Source organism: Seriola dumerili, unplaced genomic scaffold (assembly GCF_002260705.1).
Source record: "Seriola dumerili isolate Sdu_G_001 unplaced genomic scaffold, Sdu_1.0 BDQW01000017.1, whole genome shotgun sequence".
NCBI classification, from domain to species: domain Eukaryota; kingdom Metazoa; phylum Chordata; class Actinopteri; order Carangiformes; family Carangidae; genus Seriola; species Seriola dumerili.
The window spans coordinates 7853381-7874380 of record NW_019174272.1 but is presented as its reverse complement, the minus strand read 5'-3'; the positions used below and the strand labels follow the sequence as shown (position 1 = coordinate 7874380).

Here is a 21000-nt window from a genome sequence, read left to right as displayed (position 1 = left end):
ATTTATGCACATGCACATTCCAATAGGCTTATATTTTGAAAGGTTGAAACGGAAGCGGTGCGGTTGATGACAGCATTATTGACGGCGGAGCCGCGTGCCTCCGTGGTGGGATGAGAGGCAGCAGCGGGGACTGACTGGAGGAGGTGGAGTCTGTCCCAGCCTGCATCTGGCCCGCTCCCCTCTCTGTCACCCCGGGCCAAACCCGCCCAGCTCCTCTCACTCACTCTCCGCCTGTTTTCCCGCACGGCTCGGCCCGGACACACACACACGGCACTCACTCACGCACCCAGCGAGGACAAGGAATGGAGACGGAAGGGAGCCAGAGCAGCCTGTCCACCACGGACTCCCCTCACGACCCCTGGTAACGAAAAACTTTTTTTTAATTCCCTCTTTCGTTCCTCTGCTCGTTCACCTCAGTAACAAACCTGGTATTCTGCGAGGGGACTCTGGTTCGCAGCCACACTCACACACACCTCCACACTGAGAGCCTTCATGTAAAACCAGAGATGATACACTCTCACACACACGTCTGTACCTCCACCATTACACTTTCAAACCCTGAATCACAACTTTGTCTTTCCTCTGTAACCCTATAAATATTAAACTCACGCAACGCTCCTTTAATGAATATGTAAATATAGATATTTTCTCTGTTTTTTTCCACAGCAAAATGTTCATAGGTGGACTCAGCTGGCAAACAACACAAGGTAAATCTTTTTCCACCACTTGCTCTCATAAAATGCCACCATGTCTGCAAAACCCTGGCGTGGGTTTCATGGAACCAATAGCACTCCATTTGAAAAGCTGTATTTCTTATTATTTCTCTTACTTTGAATCCCTTTATTTATTTTCTGTTTTTTAAGTTTTACATATGAAACCCGCTCCAGAATGAATGCCCCCATTCAGAGCTGCCATAGAGTAAATGTGTGATTCTTTAAATCTTATTAAAAAGCCTGAAATTAAATTATTTAGGTTGTGTTAAGATGAGAAATTTAGGTTGGAATTATTGTGCAATTTTAAGCCTTTTGGGCCCTGATCATTTTGTGTTTGACACATTTAACTGAAAAATGCATGAACTTTTGGTAAAGGAAATCTCAGCAGGGTGAAAAAGTTTGCCCCTGTAGTCAAACTCCTCTAACTTTTTATTAAAAAGTTGTCATCTGTTTTTAACCTCTTCATTCATCCACTAACGGGTCTTGTCTCCGCCTTGTTTTGTTTCCCAGAGGGTCTGAAGGAGTACTTCTGCAAGTACGGCGAGGTGAAGGAGTGTATGGTGATGCGAGATCCGGTTACTAAGCGCTCGAGGTGAGGGTAGCTGTAAGCCCGGCTCCTCTGCCGGAGCTGAAAGTTTATATGACCTCCGTGATTCCTTACCGCTCAAAACGTATCATTACATGTCAACATCAGTTTCTGTGTCATTAATACCGCCTCCCTCCCTCCCTCTCCCTCTCCCTCTCCCCCTGATGTCTGCAGAGGGTTCGGATTCGTCACCTTTGTTGATCAGGCCGGCGTGGATAAAGTTTTGGCCCAAACCAGGCACGAGCTGGACTCCAAAACAGTGAGTTCTCTGTATTTACTTCCCACCACCAGCTAATCCCATTGCTTAGTGTTTGATTAGTGGATTTTCCAATAATCCGCTAGAGAGGTGTAACATTGCTACATTTTAGTATGTTTACTAAGGTCCCACCGTGCTGATGTTTTCCTCTCGCCATGTCTGTGTCCGCTGCCACACCTCACATGTGAGCACGTTACATGATAAAGTCAGTAGCCGACAGTGGAGACACATGGGAGACTGAGCTCTCTCTTTGCTCTGCAGCCAAACAGGCAAGGAAATGTCACCCAGTGTCAATTTCCATAGAAACAAGGGGAACTGGACGGGGTTGCATTCACTGCCAATCTTTGATTTGGTCTCTAGGAAGAGTGAACCAAAACTTTCTTTCTGCTTTTTTTTTTCTGTCCCCAAGGGGCAGAATTGACGCTCCCCCCCCCCCCCCCGCCGCCCCCCGCCCCCGCCCAAAAAAGAAAGTTTCTCAATGGAGACAAGTGAATGCAACCTGAAACCATCAAGGTGTGAAAGAAGCAACAAACAAACTGCTCGCAGCTTACTGTTGAAAGAATAAAACGGTGAATGTAACGATAGAAAAGTCACCGTGACACATTCAGGCCCTTTCACCTGTGTGAATTGTAACTTAAAATGCATTAATTGCCTGTGTTGCAGAGTGTGTGTGTGTGTGTGTGTGTGTGTGTCTTTTTGTCAGTAATGAATGTGGGCTGGTCTGGGAACAATGTGGCCCGTTGGTCGCCATAGGGACCACTGCCCCCGCCTCTCTCCTCAGTGGGAGTGGTGATGGCTGCGGGTTAGTCACTGTATTGAAATGAGGGGAGGCTATTTCTTCTTTTTCCCTTTTGTGCTCTGAGCGATGCACCTTCTCCAATCTCTGGAGCATAAGTGGAGGTGCTGAAGAGGGAAATAGAGAAGAAGAAGACGAAGAAAAAAAAAACAAACAGGTTATTTGCTGTAGAAAGTTGCGAGGAAATGAGAATTTTTTATTATGAATCAGCAAGGTGGAAGTTGTTTGATAGAGAAGTCGAACTGAATTTAGTTTTTCTTGGTTTCCCCAGCGCCCTACTGCTATAATGTCACTTGCAGGCATGACAGCTATGACAAGTAGCGCTATCATGGTTGGACGCCACTAACTCGCCATGGGGTTTGTTTCCATAGTGACCCCCCCCCTCCACAGTTGAAGAATGGCTCTGTCACAAAAGAAAAAAAGAGGAAGATAACAATGCACATCATTTACAATCATTTGGTGGATACCAGAAATCAAGACTGCATAAACAGTTGTGGTGACAGAGAGTGGAGGTCATGATACTGACAGTCTATCCTCACATCGCCTCCTCTGATAAGAAACCTATCGGCTTGATTCATGATGATGAGTCCCTCCTTTTTAATTTGAGTTTTCCCCTCACAACTTGTGCGTGCGTTAACTCCCCGCAGCCTCGTGGGCCGTGGCAGGGCCCCTTGTGGCTGGCAGTTGGGTGTGTCGGTGGCGTTTGGTGGGGGGCTGTGGCAGCCTCAGAGAGTGTGTGTTTGGCGTGGAGAGGGCTCAGTGATCAGCCACAGGGGTTGGATGGTGAGTAGAGTAGGCCTTTTAGACTACTCACCCTGCCCCCCTCTCCCTCTCCCTCTCTCATGCAGACAGGTTATCCTGTTAGAGAGGGGAGAGAAAAGTTCTCCAGTGGCAACAGAAAGAATGTGCCATGCTGTGACCGACTGAACCGCTCCGGCACTGGAATTAACAGAGCTTTGCACAGCCGAGAGGCTAAAGAGCAAATACAGTGCTGCAGAGGAATTTATTGGTACTTATTGTGTTGAAGGACAGATGCGGCCCGGTTTTGACCAGTATAGGAAGCCAGGTTTTACTGGGATTTATGTAACTGCCGCTCTGTTAGTCGCCCCTCTGGGTGCCCTCCCAGTTTCCTGCTATCTGTAAAGTTAGTGACGGCCGATGCAAACTGCACCTTTGTGGGACAAAGTTTCCATTCAACTGCAGCTCTTGAGGCACACAGAGGAGAGTTTTTTCAACAAAGTCAGAGTCGCATTAGGCATATTTGTGGCCCTCATTAACCATTTCCATGCTGACCTGGGTAGAAAGATGAGGAGGTGGCGGGGGGGGGTGGGGGGGAGTGGGGGTGGTGGCAATGCAGGATAACCCCATCTGTGATTAGTATGGCTCTTCTAACTAATAGGATTGGAGTCAACAAGCTTGAGTTGTTCCTCAGGGCTGTTGAGTGCTGCCCAATCGGCATGTTGCATTATAAGTGTGTTCCCGGCTCAGGTGGTGACAGGCAGCGCGCTCAGCCAACTGTTGCATAGCTGGGACGTAGTTGGTCAAAGTGGATTGCCCTGATTTCATAAACCTCTCTTGGAATTATGTTCAGCTTCCTCCCCGTTACCTCGCTGTGAGCGCAGAGAGGTTAGGTCTCTCTTTAAACTATGCTGACGCCTCAAAGTGACTCCATGTAGGAGAAAGTTATAGATCCCCTCCAGATACGACATATAATGACATGAAAACACTCTGCTGGGGATAATTATTTCTGACTTTCCACAAAATTGCAGCTACTTCTTCATCCTTAGTGAAAAACCTTGAATGTATGAATATGCTAATATGTTTTGTTTCAAAAGTTTAACTGCTGGACACAACATGTCTTATAAAATAAAGCCCATTCCCAGTGTATGTGACCTAAGATACATATTGGACCACGATTGGCTGCTGAAGTAGTTGTGATGTCACAGATCCTGCTCGTACGTTCAGATTTTAAGTAAACGCAAAGAAGCATTTCCCCTCCTGCCTGTTAGCATCAAACTCTGCACAATGAAGCTCAAACGTCCAAGTGAAGTGACAACAAGCAAAACACATTTTGAAGCGGGGGGGGGGAGGGGGGTGGTGGTGGTGGTGGTGGTGGTGGTGGTTTTAAACACATCTCTGCTGTGATCAACATTTTTTTTATCCCTGAAACAAACCGATTTCATTAATGCCGCCACTTTATCTGTTTAACGTCCACAATTTCCTCCCTGCGAATGTGCTGTGTGCTGCCATGTGTTTGATTTTGTTTGTTTGTGTGTGTGTCTGTTTGTTTTTGAATGTGCACAGGAGTGTTGGACATCAGGAGGGTTGGTGACCGGAGGTGACTATCAGAGTAGTCTAGCCACCATAGAAACTAAACAGTAGACTCTGCATCTGATCCTCCAGTCTTAGCCTATAGTCTTCTCACTCTGCTCTCTAGAACAAAAGAAAAAAAGAAAAAAAAAAAAAAACTTGCGGTGATGTCAACTCTTATTAGAAACAACACTGTTACCCTGACTCTGGTAAACGCATGTGGTTTACCATAGAGGCTCTAGCTCTCTACTGTAGTTCAACTCTACCCTCTCATGGTTACGGACTAATCTTAGCGCTGTACTGTCTCACCATCTGTTAGTGTAACAGCAGTACAGTGTGGAGTAGTCTAGTTGTTCTCTAGCTCTATTAGACCAGTATAGACTAATATAGAGGTCTCAAATTTCAATTTTACAGCCTGTCTATGATTGCATTCTCATGGCATGGTGTGGTTCTCTCTCCAATCTTAACCTTGGTGACATTCAGTGGGCTCAGCCTCATTATGGATCAGTTCTGTTGCATTGTTTTGTAGCAGTAGTGCTAAGATTAATATCAAAGGAGTTACACTGCTAAAGAAAAGTGAAGTGTGTCCTTTTTCCTGGATGCAAATGTAAGGAGCTGCAGGGCAGAGGACGATCCGGATCAGCTGAAAGTGCACAGGACGATGAATAGTCCCTGTTGTGTTGTCGTCATCATCACTTCTGTCCAAAGCTGAGGGAGGCAAAAACAAACAAACACAAACAAACAAAATTGGGTGGATCTGCTGTCAGTGTGGTGTGATTGACAGCTCCCTCTCCTCCGTCCCGTCCCATCCCATCCCGTCCTCTTCTCCCTCCTTGTCCCTCTCTCTCACTCTCTGTCTGACACACTTGTCCTCCCTCCTCGCCGAGGTGAGGTGTGTTTGTGATTGTAGTGCCTGTGTGAGATTCCAGGAGATCACATGTCACATGGTAGTGACGAGAGAGGCAGGGGTTCACTGGACATTCCCAGGCATTCCACCTGAGCACAACAGCGTGCACACACACACACACACACACACACATACACACACACACACACACACACACTTACATGTATAAGTACGTCAAAAGTGCATGTGTGTACGCCATTCACATCATTCACACACTGGAATATAAACACAAGCAAACATACAAAAAAACCTGTGGAATAATAACACACTCGCTTTCATGTTGCACACACACACACACACTGATAATAACCTGACTCTAGAATGTAGAGCAGGCGCCACCTAAATTCAATTTACACACGATTTTTAAACAAGTTTTAAACAAGTGTCTTTGCTTCTAATTAGCCTGAAATGATTAGTTGATTGATCGATTATTAAAATTAATTAAGTTATTTATCAGGAAACGCTGCCAAACATTCACTGGTGTCAGCTTGTGAAATATGAGAATACGATGCTTTATATCATTATAAACTGATCACCTTTGAATTTTGCACTGCTGGTCAAATAAAAGACCAGTGTTTGGAGCAATCTTTTATAGCTTCACGGTAAATGAGTTAATCAAAATAATAATGGAAATAATGAGTCTTTGTAATATAAATAGTCTAATTTACAAAATGAAAAAAAAAACAGAAATCTGCATAAGAAAAATTCTGATCAGTGATCAGTGAGGCTGAGAGTCATTTGAAATGTTTAAGGATTTTGGTACTGATACAAAAATGGTATTTTTTTTCAGAATATGTTAATTTGAGAAATATAATGTTTCTCTGTCTTCTAAAAAGCACATTTTCAAATAATGTATTTTGGCTAAACAGAAGCAGCTGCACAAAAGCTCTAAATACTTTAAATGAAATACTGTCTGAAATTGACAAAATTATGCAATCAAAGAATCAGATGATCAGTAATGTGATCAAATTTGATGTCAACTTTCCGTACTTGAGTTTTTGGTTTTGTGGTATGACCTCACTCCAACAGAAAAATAAAGTTTGATAGTGAGCCCTGATGATCCAACTAGAGCAGACATCATCTACCACTACATCACTGTTGTTACAGGTTCACACACACTGACATCACTGTCAGACACATCAACATACAGCAGCAGTACGTTCAGACCAGGATGTAGTCTGCTGTCTGAAGCAGGTGATAATGAGAAAACATAACCGTCTTTTGATCTCAAACTGTATTGATTTGAGAATATACGGTCCATTTGATGTCAACTTCATCTAGATTTTCCTTCACAACTATAAATGGTGTTGTTGTGTTTATCAGCACTGCGGAGTCCGGGTATGATAAGCCCTAAAAAAAACAAAAACAGGTGTCTTTGACATCATTGCTTTGATTTTGGACGTGTGAATGCACTGTGTTAGGCCAAGAGGAGTGTAACATGGATATATTACACCTTCATTGATGAGTTATTAAATGAGGGTGTGATGTCAGCGTGCACCGACAGGCTGATGGTTTATCTCTGTCATGACACAACACTAATAACCAGTCCTCTCTTCTTCTCTATTCTCTCCTGCAGATTGATCCAAAGGTTGCATTCCCTCGCAGAGCTCAGCCCAAGGTGAGTGGATCTGTCTCCTCGTGTTAAGTTGTGTGTGCATTGTTTGCATCAGGTTAGTGTGTGTTGAGTGTTTCAGTCTCTTATCTGGGCTAATGCCCCGTAATCTGATGAACATGAGCAGCGCTGACATCACTGAACTGTTATGTGATTGTGTGTTAACAAAAACTTTCTCGACTTCAGAATCACAGCATTGTCAAACCGACCTAATTGTCTGTATTGTATTTCAAGTACACTCTGTCCAGATCTAAGGCGACTTGTCTTTTCCATTCACAACAACACAGTGGGAAACCGGAAGAAGCTTTATGAGACAAGCAGCACAAATAAATACTGGTAGTGAGTTATAACATTTACTTCAGTACGCCAGATTTTCAAAAAATAGCTGCTTCATAGGTTGTTGCATGGCTGGTGATCCATTATGTTTACCAGAAGCTGCAATGTGTGAGCAAAGGCATTCACATACAGAAAAATAAAGGCAAAATGAGCCATGCATAAAAATGCCAACAAAAACCACCAGAGTTACTAGTATCAGAAATCAGGTATCGGTGAGTACGTGAGTCTATGCATCGATCAAATACCACCTAATTTATTATCAAACTTTACTGCTTCACACCCAGAAATCAATTCTTCTTCCTCTAAAAACAGTAGCCTATACGAGAAGTTGGACCGTGCAGCCACTGGCAGCTACTGTTTTAGAGCAGCGAGGAAGAACTGGTTTCTGGTAAATAGTGTAACGTTAGCCGTTAGCAAAATGTCAGCAATTTGGCAATATGTTGCACTGGAAAGTCCCACCAGGAAAAAGGCAACGTGTCCAGTATGTGAGGCTTTAATATTGAAGGGTGGCACAGGTGTTAGGACAACTAGTGTAATAAATGTTATTTATTCCTAGATTTATTATTTCATGATTAAAAGTCAAATTAGATAATAAGAGAAAGATTCTATGGCGTTCATGTATCTGTTTGTGTTTTACAAAGACACATCACATCCATACAGGGTTAGTGGTATACAGCTGTTAAAATAATTTTTTTAATACAGTGGTATCAGATCGGTAGAAGTTCAGGTATCTGAATCAGTATTGGGAAGGAAAAAATAGTGTCAGAACATCTCTACAAATCACTGAAATTGCTTGATTTTGCGACTCGTAGCTTGAGAAAACAGCACAAAAGAGTGGTGAACCCTGTGGAAAAAAAAGTCAAAATTTTTTGAATAGTTGTGATCCAAAGTCACAGTTTGACGTTGAAAAATATTACATTGGCTACATTAGTAAATCATTTCTGTTTTGTTGTGTTTGTGTATTGTAACGTAACTTTAACAGGCCTCCAGTGTTATGTGCTTAAATCTGGCTAACAACCGGTTTCCATGTATTTGTTTCCTCAAAGAAATAAAAGTGGCCTTTGCTGACTCAGTCACAGTCACACTTACAGCCTGCAGCCTGACTGAAAACTATGCTGCTACAGGCTGCTTGTCTTCCACTTTGTGTGACTGAGCAAACTCTCGTCACAAGCAGCTGTGAAGCAAAGTGGACCATCAAAACTACAGGTGTCAAGGGGTTAGCTGCAGAGTGTTGGCTTTGTGTCCAGGAAATAGTGTCATTTATTCAATGATTTAGTGCTTCAGGTCAGCAAACATCACAGAAGAGACGGACAGAGGTAATATTAAGAAGAATTGAGATGTGCCTTGGGCTTCAGAGGCTGGAGCCAAACTGTGCTTAACAATGGCCCCTATGAACCCAACTTAAAAAGAAAAATTATATTGACAGTAAACTAAATATTTATATGGACTGTTTTGCTCTCAGGCCTTGAGATGGGCATTCTTCACTGTTTTCTCATGTTTTGTTTTTGTATGGAAAAAATATTCGGCAGAATCAAATCAAATTTTCTATGATGAAAATAATTGTTAGTTGCAGCCCTAATATCTCATCTAAATTAGCTTTTAATGGGAGATAATGATTACACTGATGTGTTAAGTGATGTGGATTTGGCGGCATTTGAATCTAATAATACAATAGTTTTATTTCAAAGTACTGAAGTAGTAAAGTGTTTGGAATTGTTGTAACCTTTACAGCACCTTTCTGGACAAATATGCACGTTTTAAATAGATCGTTAAATGAAAATTGTAACGGAGAGAAAAAGTGCATCATCAGTGCTTTTCCTTCTCTTACAGTTGGTGACTCGAACCAAGAAGATCTTTGTGGGAGGCCTGTCAGTGAACACAACTATCGAGGATGTCAAGCAGTACTTTGACCAGTTTGGGAAGGTGAGCGACTTTTAAAAGAGAGTGTGAAAGCTGCTGTGGTGTCAGCTTGTGGTCAAAATGTCATGACGAAAAAACAGCAAGGTGGGTCGACATAAGGATCACTGTCACTTAAAATGGACTCACATAAGTTTGTCCTGGTGGGGGTCAGTGCAATAACAAATCAGCAGCTTAGAAACACGTAGTGCTGCACTACACCAGCTCCGCAGAGTCTGACTCACCCCTAATTCTCGGAGAAAAACTTCACTTGGAGTCGAGCGACTGCCTGGAAGTGAAGGAGTTACTGCGGGGAAGAGGAGGAGGAGGAGGGCGAGATGGGATGGAGAGAAAAGGCTTGAAGAGGGTAGGAAGGGAAAAATAACGAGGCTGAGAGGCTCCGAGAGCAGCAGGCGAAGTTGGGGGGACTAGAAGAGGGAGCAGAGAGAGAGAGGGGGGAGGAGGAGGGAGAGGGAGGGGGGAGAAAAGTTTTGTAGTGAGTGTGTGGTGATGGTGAGGAAGGAGGAGGGATTATCAGAATCTGAATTAATCTGATGTAACAGCTGCTCCTACCCACAACCCCCTCTTGGCCCGTTACCGTGGTGACCAGGCTTGCCCATTGTCCCCAAGTAATTCTGTGGGTAAGGGGGTTTTGTTCTGGAGGAGGAGGGATGAGGTGGTGTTCGGGGGTGTTAGCATGAGTGTGTGTGTTGGGTGGGGGTTAACTCAGGAGTTTAGTAACAAGAAATACAAAGTCGACTAATTCTCAAAAACCTGCAGACTTACCCCTGAACTTTTACATCATTTCCTTAATGTGTTTGTGTTTTTACAAAAAATATATTTCTACATAAAGTTTTGCCCAAGTTTCCTATATCGTGAAGCCTGTGAAAGGCACGAGGCAGAGAATAGATGATGGGCTGACAAAGGCACTGACAAGGGAGGGAGGGCCTGATTGAGAGAGGTTTGCAGAGGCATAAGAGAGGGAACTGGGGCAAAGATGGGGTGTATGTGCATGTGTGTATGTGTGTGTGTGTGTGGGAGGGGGGGTTACGAAGGCCATTATGCCTCTGTACAAAGCTAGACAAATATTTTGTTAGTTTGCTCAGAAGTTATCTGCATACTGGAAGTTTCTGGATTGCTCCAAATCCTCGATGTGTATAAAGAAATCAATGATATGTGTGATTTAAGTGTCATGTGACTTTTGGTTCAAAACAAATCAAACAAAGCAATAAAAAAAAAAACAAAAAAAAAACCAATTTTTTTTCAGTGGATTTCGGATGGACAGTCTACGGCACAAGCCCTTGAAACTTTTCAAAGTCAAGCATAGGAAGACTCTTCTCGTTTTAGCTGTCGCGTTTCCGGCTGCATGGCGCTTTTTTTTTTCAGTGCCAAAGGTTTGGCCTCCAGTTTCTCTGTGCTCCCTCCTCAATCATAACGTCTAGATGAATTTTTGCCGAGAGAGATATCGAGGGATGGACGGTGAAATGTAGGCTCCAGCCATCCATGGAAGTTCCTGATTAGACTGCCTCACTGGACCTTTTGTGTCCCGTCCTGGTGAGGACAAAGGAGCGCGGAGAGGGATGGGCAGGGGATAACAGGGAAGATGAGAGGTGGAAAAAAAAGGATAAGAGGGAATATTGTCCGGCAGTGCGCCATTAAAATGCCCAGTGGTTGAAATATCGAGCAATGATGTGCAATGAACTCAGTTTGCGGTATTTAAGAAGAGCTGTGGGCGTTGTTGTGATGTTTTGATAGCGTCCAGGTTCAGTTGATGTTGGGATTGTGTGCGTTTCTGTGCGTTTGCATTGTTCAGCCTGTTTTTGTGGCTCAAATTGAGATCGTAGCATGAAAAATGTGTCCTGGCTATCTTGATCCTACTCTTCATACAATGCATCATTTCAAATTTGGCCAGTCTGTGGACTTTCTACTTGGATAAAAGTGTTTTTGCAGAGATCCAGAGATGACCATGTTGCAGGCGTTGAGTAAATGTCATGCTGGAAGGAAGCAGTGACTTGAGAGGCATCAGAGTAACAGGTCCTCTTTCAAACTGACACTCCTCACTCACCTTTGACCTTTCTGTAGGCAAACTGCCCTTAGGGGTCCACACACACACACACACACACACACACACACACACACACACACTCACTAACTCACTCACTCACACACTGTGTGCTAGTGTGTGTGACTATGTGGCTATGACAAATTATTCAGTGGACCATATCCAGTAAACTTATTATAGACTGAGAGCACAGATTTATTTACCAAATGTTTATTGGGACCTCTGTGTGGAGTATAAACATGTCAGCTTGTGGCAAGAGACGGGGGGAGAGAGGGAAAGAAAGAGTAGGTCAACTTTGACATAAGAAACTGTGTGTGTGTGTGTGTGTGTGTGTGTGTGTGTGTGTGTGTGTGTGTGTGTGTGTGTGTGTGTGTGTGTGTGTGTGTGTGTGTGTGTGTGTGTGTGTCTGTGTGTGTGTGTGTGTAGAATAGACACCTGTGTCTTTGCTCTATAAAGGGAGCCTGGGCTGGAGGGAGAGGTCAAAGGGAGAAGAGGAGGAGGAATTATGGCTGACTGTGCCAACAAACAAAGCCTCCAGGCCTCTTTGTTCTCGTCTCCCTCTCCCTTTGTCTCTTCTTTCTCCTCCCTTTCCACTTTGACCCAATCCTTTTTTTTTTCTTTCTCTCTCTTACAGGACTCTCTGTGCTCTCTTTCACCATATCTCCACCTGTCGCTATTCCTCTCCCTATCAGCTCTCCCCTCTCATCGAGTCTCCACCTGCCCACAGGATTCACCTTCCTGCTTGTGACTGGCTAATTTCTTTGTGTGTGTGTGTGTGTGTGTGTGTGTGTGTGTGTGTGTGTGTCAGTGTTTCTCTCTTTGCGGCCCTCTTTGTCTCACTGGCACTCTCCCACTATTCATAAAGCATTTTTGATGTTGGCTTGAGCTCTTTTATAAGGACTTTTTGTACAGTTGCCATGGGAATGTCAAACTTTGGAGGGGAGAAAGGGGGCGGATTATGTGATCTCTGTGAGAAGGATTGTGACCAGGGCAGTTCAGCAGCAAACGCAACTTCCAACTTTCCGTGCCACTCATTATGTCTGTTTGCCATGTACAGTATTTCTTCCAATTTCTCCTGTCTTTGCTCCTCTGCTCTCCTCTTTGTAACCTGTCGCTTGTCTCCAGTCCCCTCCCTCCCTCTCTCCCTCTTCCCCCTCCTTTCTGTCCATCTGTTGCTGAGCCTCCCTGCAGAACTTGAGAAGGGCTGAGGTCAGGCAATATGCCGCGTGGCAAGAGAACGCCACATTAAAATACTGTGTTGTGTGTCTCCCCCCAGGTCGACGATGCCATGCTCATGTTTGACAAGACCACCAACAGACACAGAGGTGAGACGGGCTGATTCTCTCCGTCCGTTCATTCCCTACATCTCTATCTTTCCTGTCCTTCTCTTCCGAAGTTTACTACTCTTCCACCAGTCCTTCCTGGGTGTCTATTGATCCCCCCCACCCCACCCACCCCACCCTCCACAGGCCTCCTTCCTGTGGGCTGAGCTGGAGGAGGCGAACGGGGCTAGTCTAATTAGCCAGTCCGTTAATCGGGATCAGGATAAAGCCTCCTTAAGCACCTCCTCCCCACCCGAGGACTGATCGATTATGACAGCCTACCAGCTTTGCCCGGGCCTTCTGGCCGGGAAGGGAGGGAAGAAAGGATGAGTGCAGAATAGCAGCATTGAAAGGTGGGGGAGGGGGGCAAATGTGTTAAGCGGCTATTACAGCGCTGATTACTGGAGACTATTAGCTATGCCACTGCACAGACAGGCCTACTGTCCAAATCCAACATACTGTGTGAAATTTTGCCACTCACAAAATTTGCCTCGTCCTCTCCAGGGTTTGGCTTTGTGACATTTGAGAACGAGGATGTGGTGGAGAAAGTCTGCGAGATCCACTTCCACGAGATCAACAACAAAATGGTGAGTGGCTGTGACCGTGACAACGCTCTGATGTCATCATTTCACTCAGAGACTAGAGGCACTCAGATGTAATTTGTCTGGAAACAGGTGGAGTGTAAGAAAGCTCAGCCCAAGGAGGTGATGTCCCCCACGGGCTCAGCCAGGGGGCGCTCTCGGGTGATGCCCTATGGGATGGACGCCTTCATGCTGGGCATTGGTATGCTGGGTAAGTTCGTATTGATCAGGACAGGAAGGATGTTGCTGTACACCTGAGCCTGACGAAAACTATTCCTGCATTAAGTCCCCAGCTGCCTTAAAGGTCACATGGTGGCTCATGGGGAGAGGGCTGACCACTGAACTGGGCTGCTCGCCTCAGCTTGTAGCTTTGATTATCTAGACCTGAGACTTTAGAAGGGACCAAAAAAGTGGCGGTAATAAAAAAATAAATAAATGTACTGATTTGTAGAAAAATATTTCCAAACTGCTAATTAATTGTATATATTTATCTATATATATTTGTTTCAGGCGTGTTTCATAATGTTCTCATTTTACATTTAAGTTTTAATTTTACGTTTTTAATTTTTTACGTATTTTGAGACTCACAGATGAAAAGCAAGTGGTCACAATAGAAGCAACATAGGCAAGACTTTTTGGTCAAGATTAAAAAAGTTCGATCTTACATTTCGCATAATGCAACCCCTCTAACCTCATACCTCCAGTTTGAAAGTTTAAAAGTTTCTTGGTCTCATTTTACAACAATTTTCACCACCAACTTAGTCGCACTCCTCATGACCAGTAGAATGAATGTCACATGTAAAGTTAGTGACAGTTCCCATCTTCTCGTTGCCTTGACCATTATCACTACATTATTACTGTGGTAGGCCCAACTCGTTAACAGATTCACAAGTATTCACAGTCGTCAGGACCTGTTTGTGGATCTGAAGCTAACACCAATACCACCACCTACTGTTCAGTGTGAGAACTGCACCTTTTTCTTCAGTATTTCAGTTCTTCCATTCGACAGTACGGACACCACTACATATTCAAAAAAATTTAAATAATAATAATTAATTAGTTGTGGCATCTTGTGGTGCTGGATTATCTTATTTTTACCCGTCTGAATGCTGCTCTGAGGTCAGTTCTCCAGGTGGCAGGTTGTGTACAAAGACAATCTCTGTGTAATGTGCACTGGTGAGAGTGAAACAGAAGACAAAGACAGTAAGCTGCTCAGGCCTGTCCCAGTGAAGAAATCCAGACCACAGGTGTAGAATATCACCCACCTGCATTTCACACACTGTGCAGGGCTTCACTTAGGGGGCAGCACAACCCACACAACCCACACACACCCACACACACACAATGGAAAATCATTCATTTTACAATCAACATTTTACATAGTATCAGAATAAATGCAAATAGATTCACTTTTTTTCCCACACACATAGAACAAACAAAAAAGATTGCAGCACATTTGATAACCATTTTACAGCCTGGCTCTTCCAGAGGTTTTCTCTTATAACATTAGCTTTAATTATTTACAACTGAACATGGGAAGCTTAGATACTACAAAGGGTTAAATGGGGGAAAGAAAGAAGGCAAAAGAAAAAAAAGGATAAAGAACAAGGTATTCGATCCAAAAACACATTATACTCTCCCTTATTTATTCTCTCAAATCAGTTAAAGTCTGACCTTACAGGTTTGATGTACTCTGTCCACTTGGGCCAAATCCAGAAAAATAACAAAAACATTTTTGGACTTTAAGGAAAATGACCATCTTTCCATAATGTTAATTTCCTTTTAATAGCATCTTGATATACTGGTTTGCGCTGTCTCTTAACTGTGCAACAACACCATGTGCACGTCTCATTTTTTGTGGTGTAATCCAGATGTTGACAGTGACTTTGTTTCCGCAGGTTACCCAGGCTTCCAGACGGCCACCTACACCAGCCGGAGCTACGCTGGCATCACTCCTGGATACACCTACCAGTTTCCTGGTAATCACAGCACATTTTCTGCTCCTGATACGCTCTGAATTGTTTCCGTCAAATTTAACTGAGAAATAAACACACAGCCATGTTTCAGTTAGCAAGTGCAAGTGTTCGCCAGACCTGCAGATGCCTGGGTGCTGGGTGAGACATAAAAGGAAACTTGTTAAGAGTTTGGCTCTGTGGTGACTTGTAATGTAATTAAAGCACAGATACTAAAATTATCCTTGCCCTAGCCAGTTAAACATGCACTACACTTAGTTATTGAAGGGAATGAACATCTTGTGCTGCTTGGGAATTTGACTCAAAGTTTGGTGTTAAAATAACATGTTCTTGTTTCCATAGGAAGTGATGTTGTGTGGTGAGCGACTGTTCATGTTCATTCACTAAGCAGCAGTTAAACATGTGGTTGAATGGAGTGGAGTCCTGTAACAAATGATTTTTCAGGGGAAAAAGAGGATGACTGCATCTTAAATACACAGTCAGTAGCTGGTGTAGTTTTGTATTGAACTGACAGTATAGACAACGCTGTCACAAATACAAACATGTTTCCATAGAAGCACATGAAACACTGCGAGCGTAAATGGCTGCTTGTAAATATCAGGGAGTGGAATTTGCATATGCTTAGCATGTGTTTAAGTGTGTGTGTGTGTGTGTGTGTGTGTGTGTGTGTGTGTGTGTGTGTGTGTGTGTGTGTGTGTGTGAGCGAGCATGACCGTGTATTTCACTGGAGTGTTTGATCTGGGAGTTAATTCCAAAATTAGATGTCCACCAAAGAAAAATGTGATGAAATCAAAGTGCTCTTTTGAATTGAAGTTATTAGTTTGTATGACACTTGCTATATTTTTTCTTTTTCATGATAATTACTGTGTATAATTTTTAACACCACTTTTTTTGGCTTTAAAACATCCTTCCATCCTTCCATAATTCCTGTTTGCATTCCTCAAACCCTGTGTGTGTACTTGCTCACCCTGCCTGTGTATGTATGTATGTGTGTATGTGTGTGTGTGTTCTCCTCGCCGGCGTTGGTGGTGTGTGTCTCAACAGCACTCTGATGTTTCTGTTTTAGAGTTCCACTTAGAGAGGACTCCCCTTCTGACTTCACCCCACCCCCCTGAGCTCACAGGTCAGTCAGTCCCTCCTCTTGACTTTACAAGCAGCATGTTGTCAGTCTGCTACACGCCACGTTAGCATCAACACCTGATCACTCTTTGGTTTGCATGTTTGTGTTTGTCAGTCCTCCTCGGTCTCCGACTGAAGGCAGGATTGCTGACAGTAAAGAGGAAGGTTTTGTTGTTAAAATCTTCCTCCACTGACCTCATGAAGCCGCCTGTCTCTGTCTGATAAAAAGATACACAGGATGATGTTTTTACTCCTGTTTCCTTGTGCATCGGTACAGGACTTGGTTTTCTGAGGTCCCTGGAGTGAGGCTTGAAATGGTGTGTTTTTAGTTGGCTATTATGTTCTTGCACATAAAAGGTGTTAAACCTGGATTTCCTTTTCTTCTCTGTTTAGCCATTCCTCTCACAGCATATGGACCAATGGCAGCAGCAGCGGCAGCAGCAGCAGTAGTCAGAGGTATGAAAATGAAAAAAAATGTCTTTTTGTTTTTCTCATCAGACAAGATTTTTTCATACATGTTACAGATTGTTTCTAATTTAGTAATCCTGAACTGATTCTGCTGTACTGTATACAGGAAGTAGTAAAATATCCCAGCAAACCTGCATTGCTCTGACTTCGTCTTTAGGCGACAGTAGAAAGAAGCTGAAGAACAATTTTCTTAGAAAAGCCATTAAAAACAAGTCTAAGAGTCTGCAGTCATGCTAACAGCTCTGTGAGACTGTACATGCTAATATGCTGGAGTTCACCATCTTTATTTAGTGTGTCAGCATGCTAACATTTGCCAATTAGCAACAAACATATAGTACAACTGAGGTGGATGTCATCAGTTTTGTTTGATCATAAACTAAAGTACTGGACAAATTGGTTCTGTGACCAGATGGTGGCGCTAAATGAAAAGTCAGGAGGTCACTAAAGTTATTTCAGTTCATCCTTAGGGGAACATGAATGTCTGAGCCAAATGTGACAGCAGTCCACACCATAGTTGTCAAGACATTTCGTTCAAAACCACCTCATGACCTCTAAATTGTTCTTGGTAAGAAAATGTACAGTTTAATGTGCAGGAAATGTCAGTCGAGGTTTAAGTTGGATAAAATTCACTGATTTTCCTTCATCTCCCTCGTGGTTTAATTAAATAGTACTGTGTGATTTAAAATGCAGCTATCTGAAAGAAACTGAATCTGAGCAGTGAGCCTTCGAGGCTGCAGATAGGAGAGATATTAATACAGTAACAATCTAAGGTTGTTCTTATTTTTCCTTTTAGGTTCCACCCCGTCTCGCTCAGCTGGATTTTTAGGTACGAGCAGCCCGGGGCCGATGGCAGACCTGTATGGAACAGCCAGTCAGGAGTCGGCTGTCAGCAGTTACCTCAGTGCTGCGAGCCCCGCCCCGAGCACTGGATTCAGCCATAGTTTGGGGGTGAGATATCGTTGCTGTATTGGAGTAGTCTCTGTACTTGTTCCTTAACATAACTAAAGCATGTGTATGTTACATCCAATCCAGTGAAACTGTAGGTGTATGTGCTTCTAGATCCCTTTAAAATTTTAAGATAATTTCAATTTTAATTTGTCATATCTGTCCATTAGCTTAGTTTAGCTTAGCACAAAAACTGTCAACAGGGGGGAACAAAATGTGCTGTACAGACTTTGTGCTAAGCTAGGCTAATTAGCTGCTGAGGGCAGCTTCTTATTGAATGGAAAGACACAAGAGTGCTATCAATCTTCTCATCTAACTTTGGCAATAGAGCAAAGAAGTGTATTTCTCAAACTCTTGCTTTAAAGCTTCTAGCATTTATACTGATGTTGACTCTACTGTGCTGTAAATAAAACCAGAAGAAGAAGAAGCAGGTGCAGCTCTGCCATCCTTTGTATGAAAAATCTGTCTTCCATTCTGCCAAAGCCAAGAGGAAATATTTTTTCTTTATTTTGCATGTTTCTTTTTTCTTTTCTCAAAATTTTTGACTTTTTAAAAAATTTGCATTAGAACAGGTGGATGGAAACTCATATTTTAACTGCCTAAAGCTGCCTGAATCTGGAGCCAAGCGCTGCTGCTGAAAGTGCTAGATTGATTCTTTCAGTGTGTGCCATCATGACTCAGGATGTGTGGTATTCATTCAGGCAAAGCTCAGCGGCATGCAGAGATAGATGGAGAGAAAAAACCTAACTCTGAATAGATGAAATCAACGTCTGCGTTTTGCAACCGAAGAAGTGAACTTCAAACTTGTATTCTTGCTCCCACAGGGCCCTTTGATCGCCACGGCATTCACTAACGGATATCACTGAGAGTGTGAGTCAGTCCTCTTGCCTGCTATCATGTTAACATATAAAATCATTTCTGACCTGTGAGTAATCCACATATTTTTTTTGTGTCAGTGCAGAGCTGTAGACTGAGAGCTGGAAGGAGTTGAAGCTGCTTTGGAGCTGATCTGGCCTGTCTCTGTCCAGTCCACCTCTCCGGCTGGGGCGGCTGGACCTTCAAACTCCCCCCCACCCCCCCCTTCCCCCAAAACCTGGTGTCCCCAGCCGACCCTACTGACGCCTCACTAAACTCCACCAGAAAAAGTTCATAAAAGGAGCGGAAATGTTTATCACTACATGTAATAGCAACACATGCAGATGCTGAAATTTTAGTGTGTTTTTTTTTCTGTTGTTATGTTTCACCTTGCTATTTTTTGTGATGGCTGCATTGTTTCTTTATCTGTTTTGGCTGTGTTTTATTGGTTTATTTGAATCTCTCTGAGATAAGAGGAGTTAAATCTCCAGGTGAAGCCTGTTTGAAGGTCAAGAGCTGTAATTTGTACTGGAAAACTGTATATTTGTCTAGTTGTCTATACTAGTTCATACTGAATTTAACAAAACATTTGTGATTAATACTATTTCTTGAGAATGTGTCACAGAGTGTATATCTTGGTAGGTTTTTAACGAAGACTTGTTCTACTAATAATGGTCAGACGACAAAGGTCATTAGTCACAGTTACATAATATGCCTACATGAGCTGTACAATTTTGTAAAATATTGTAAATATGACTCTGGACTCTGGAGGGCTTAGAGGGGGGGTCAGCTAATTTTGTGTCTGGGAGGTGGGAGGCTTTGGAGAAATGTGTTGGAAAGCTTGACTGTTACGTATCATAGCTTCACATGGAGGTCAAGAACATTTCAGTTTGTCAGTCAAAATAAGACCAGCCACATGCTGTATTTCTCTCCAGGCATTTATGAATGATTTGAGTCTGTTATTGAATTCAGGAGCTGCCCCAGAGCTGACACACCTTCAGCTTTGAGTCCAGCAGGAGAGTCTGGCTGAGTCTTTGAACAACACTTTACTGTTGGGGAAGTATGGGTGTGAAAACGCTCCTCTATCAGGAGAGGAAAAAAAAACATGCTGTTTTCTTACTTTGTCATATTGTTGTTTTAACTGTGATTTTCAATATGTGATGATTGTCTGTGAAGGAAAATGAAGGACTAGTGTGCAGGAGCAGTCATACACAGTTAACATGTTTATGACTGGTTCACTCTGCAGGTTGTTGATGTTTGCGTGAGCATGTCATATGGTTTTATACACATTGGTTTTCCCAATGTGTTATGTGCTGGGTGGTTTTTTTTGGTGGGGGGGTGGGGTGGGGGGTGGGGGTACCTCAGTTGCAAATGTGAAATTTTAATCTGACGTTTTTTTATTATTGCATTAACATCTGTGTCAAAGTGTGGATGATTAAACCTTTTAGAAAGGTGGCTTTTCCCCAATCCATCACTGCGAATCCACCGGAGGTCACAGATTGTAGCAATGTGACAAACTATTTTTTAGACCAAAACAATTATGTTCAGAGCTACTAGTATGTTGCACTGGCCGATCACGATAAATGTGTTTTCCTTCGAATGTTAGCTTAAGAACAAAGCACTCTCGATCTACAGGATACCAGGTTTTACATTTTGATACACTCGCTCACACTGCTGCGGGCTACCATGGTAGTTCATACTTTGATGCTGTTTTCACTGAAAAATAACAATCTTGTCAACACTGTAACATTTTCTGATTTTTCTTTTTTCCTGTCATGTTTATTCCTTTGAAAAAAAAAAAAAAACAACTTTTTAAAAATTCCTAATAAATTATTTTAAAACATTCCACTTTTGTGTCCTGTTTGACCTTTTTTTGCACATAGTGACCCATGTTTTGTTTTTCTGAGAGATGAACAGGAATCCAAATTAAGTAAGAATACTTTTCATATTTATGAAGCTATTTTCTGTTCATTTTTGTTGTTATTTTTGTTGTTAAGCTATTTGTTATGAGGGTTTAGGATTTTGGGCATTATTCCTCATTGGCATGAGATGGTGCTGTGTGGGATTATCTGGAGTTCAGATCAAGAAACAAGAATACAAGTAACACCAACATGAAGAAACCTCATTCAACAACACTTCCCTCCATTTCCTGATATTGTTTCCAGACAGCAGCAGCATTCACTCAGTACGTCTGCTGCCCTGAGTCTTCAGACTCGTCACCAGCCTGCCTCTGCGTCCCTCTCATGTCTCTCTGCTGGCTTAT

At 43.0% G+C, this 21000-nt stretch overlaps 1 protein-coding gene across 3 annotated transcripts; it reads left to right on the top strand.

The window, feature by feature from the left end:
* The first annotated feature begins 131 nt into the window (after positions 1-131).
* Positions 132-20075, top strand: LOC111227856 (RNA-binding protein Musashi homolog 1). Of its 3 annotated transcripts, none has more exons than XM_022753592.1 (15): positions 132-361; positions 667-707; positions 1224-1305; positions 1474-1558; positions 7145-7186; positions 9347-9439; positions 12751-12799; positions 13301-13383; positions 13471-13588; positions 15276-15356; positions 16417-16473; positions 16863-16925; positions 17731-17885; positions 18707-18752; positions 18844-20075. In XM_022753592.1, exons 1-14 carry the CDS (start codon positions 303-305, stop codon positions 18746-18748), a joined length of 1050 nt encoding a protein of 349 aa, XP_022609313.1. In that variant the 5' UTR covers positions 132-302; the 3' UTR covers positions 18749-18752; positions 18844-20075. The 3 variants fall into 3 exon arrangements, with proteins under 3 accessions (XP_022609313.1, XP_022609306.1, XP_022609321.1); XM_022753585.1 differs by having other exon boundaries at positions 18839-20075; XM_022753600.1 differs by lacking the exon at positions 16417-16473 and having other exon boundaries at positions 18839-20075.
* Positions 20076-21000: the final 925 nt, after the last annotated feature.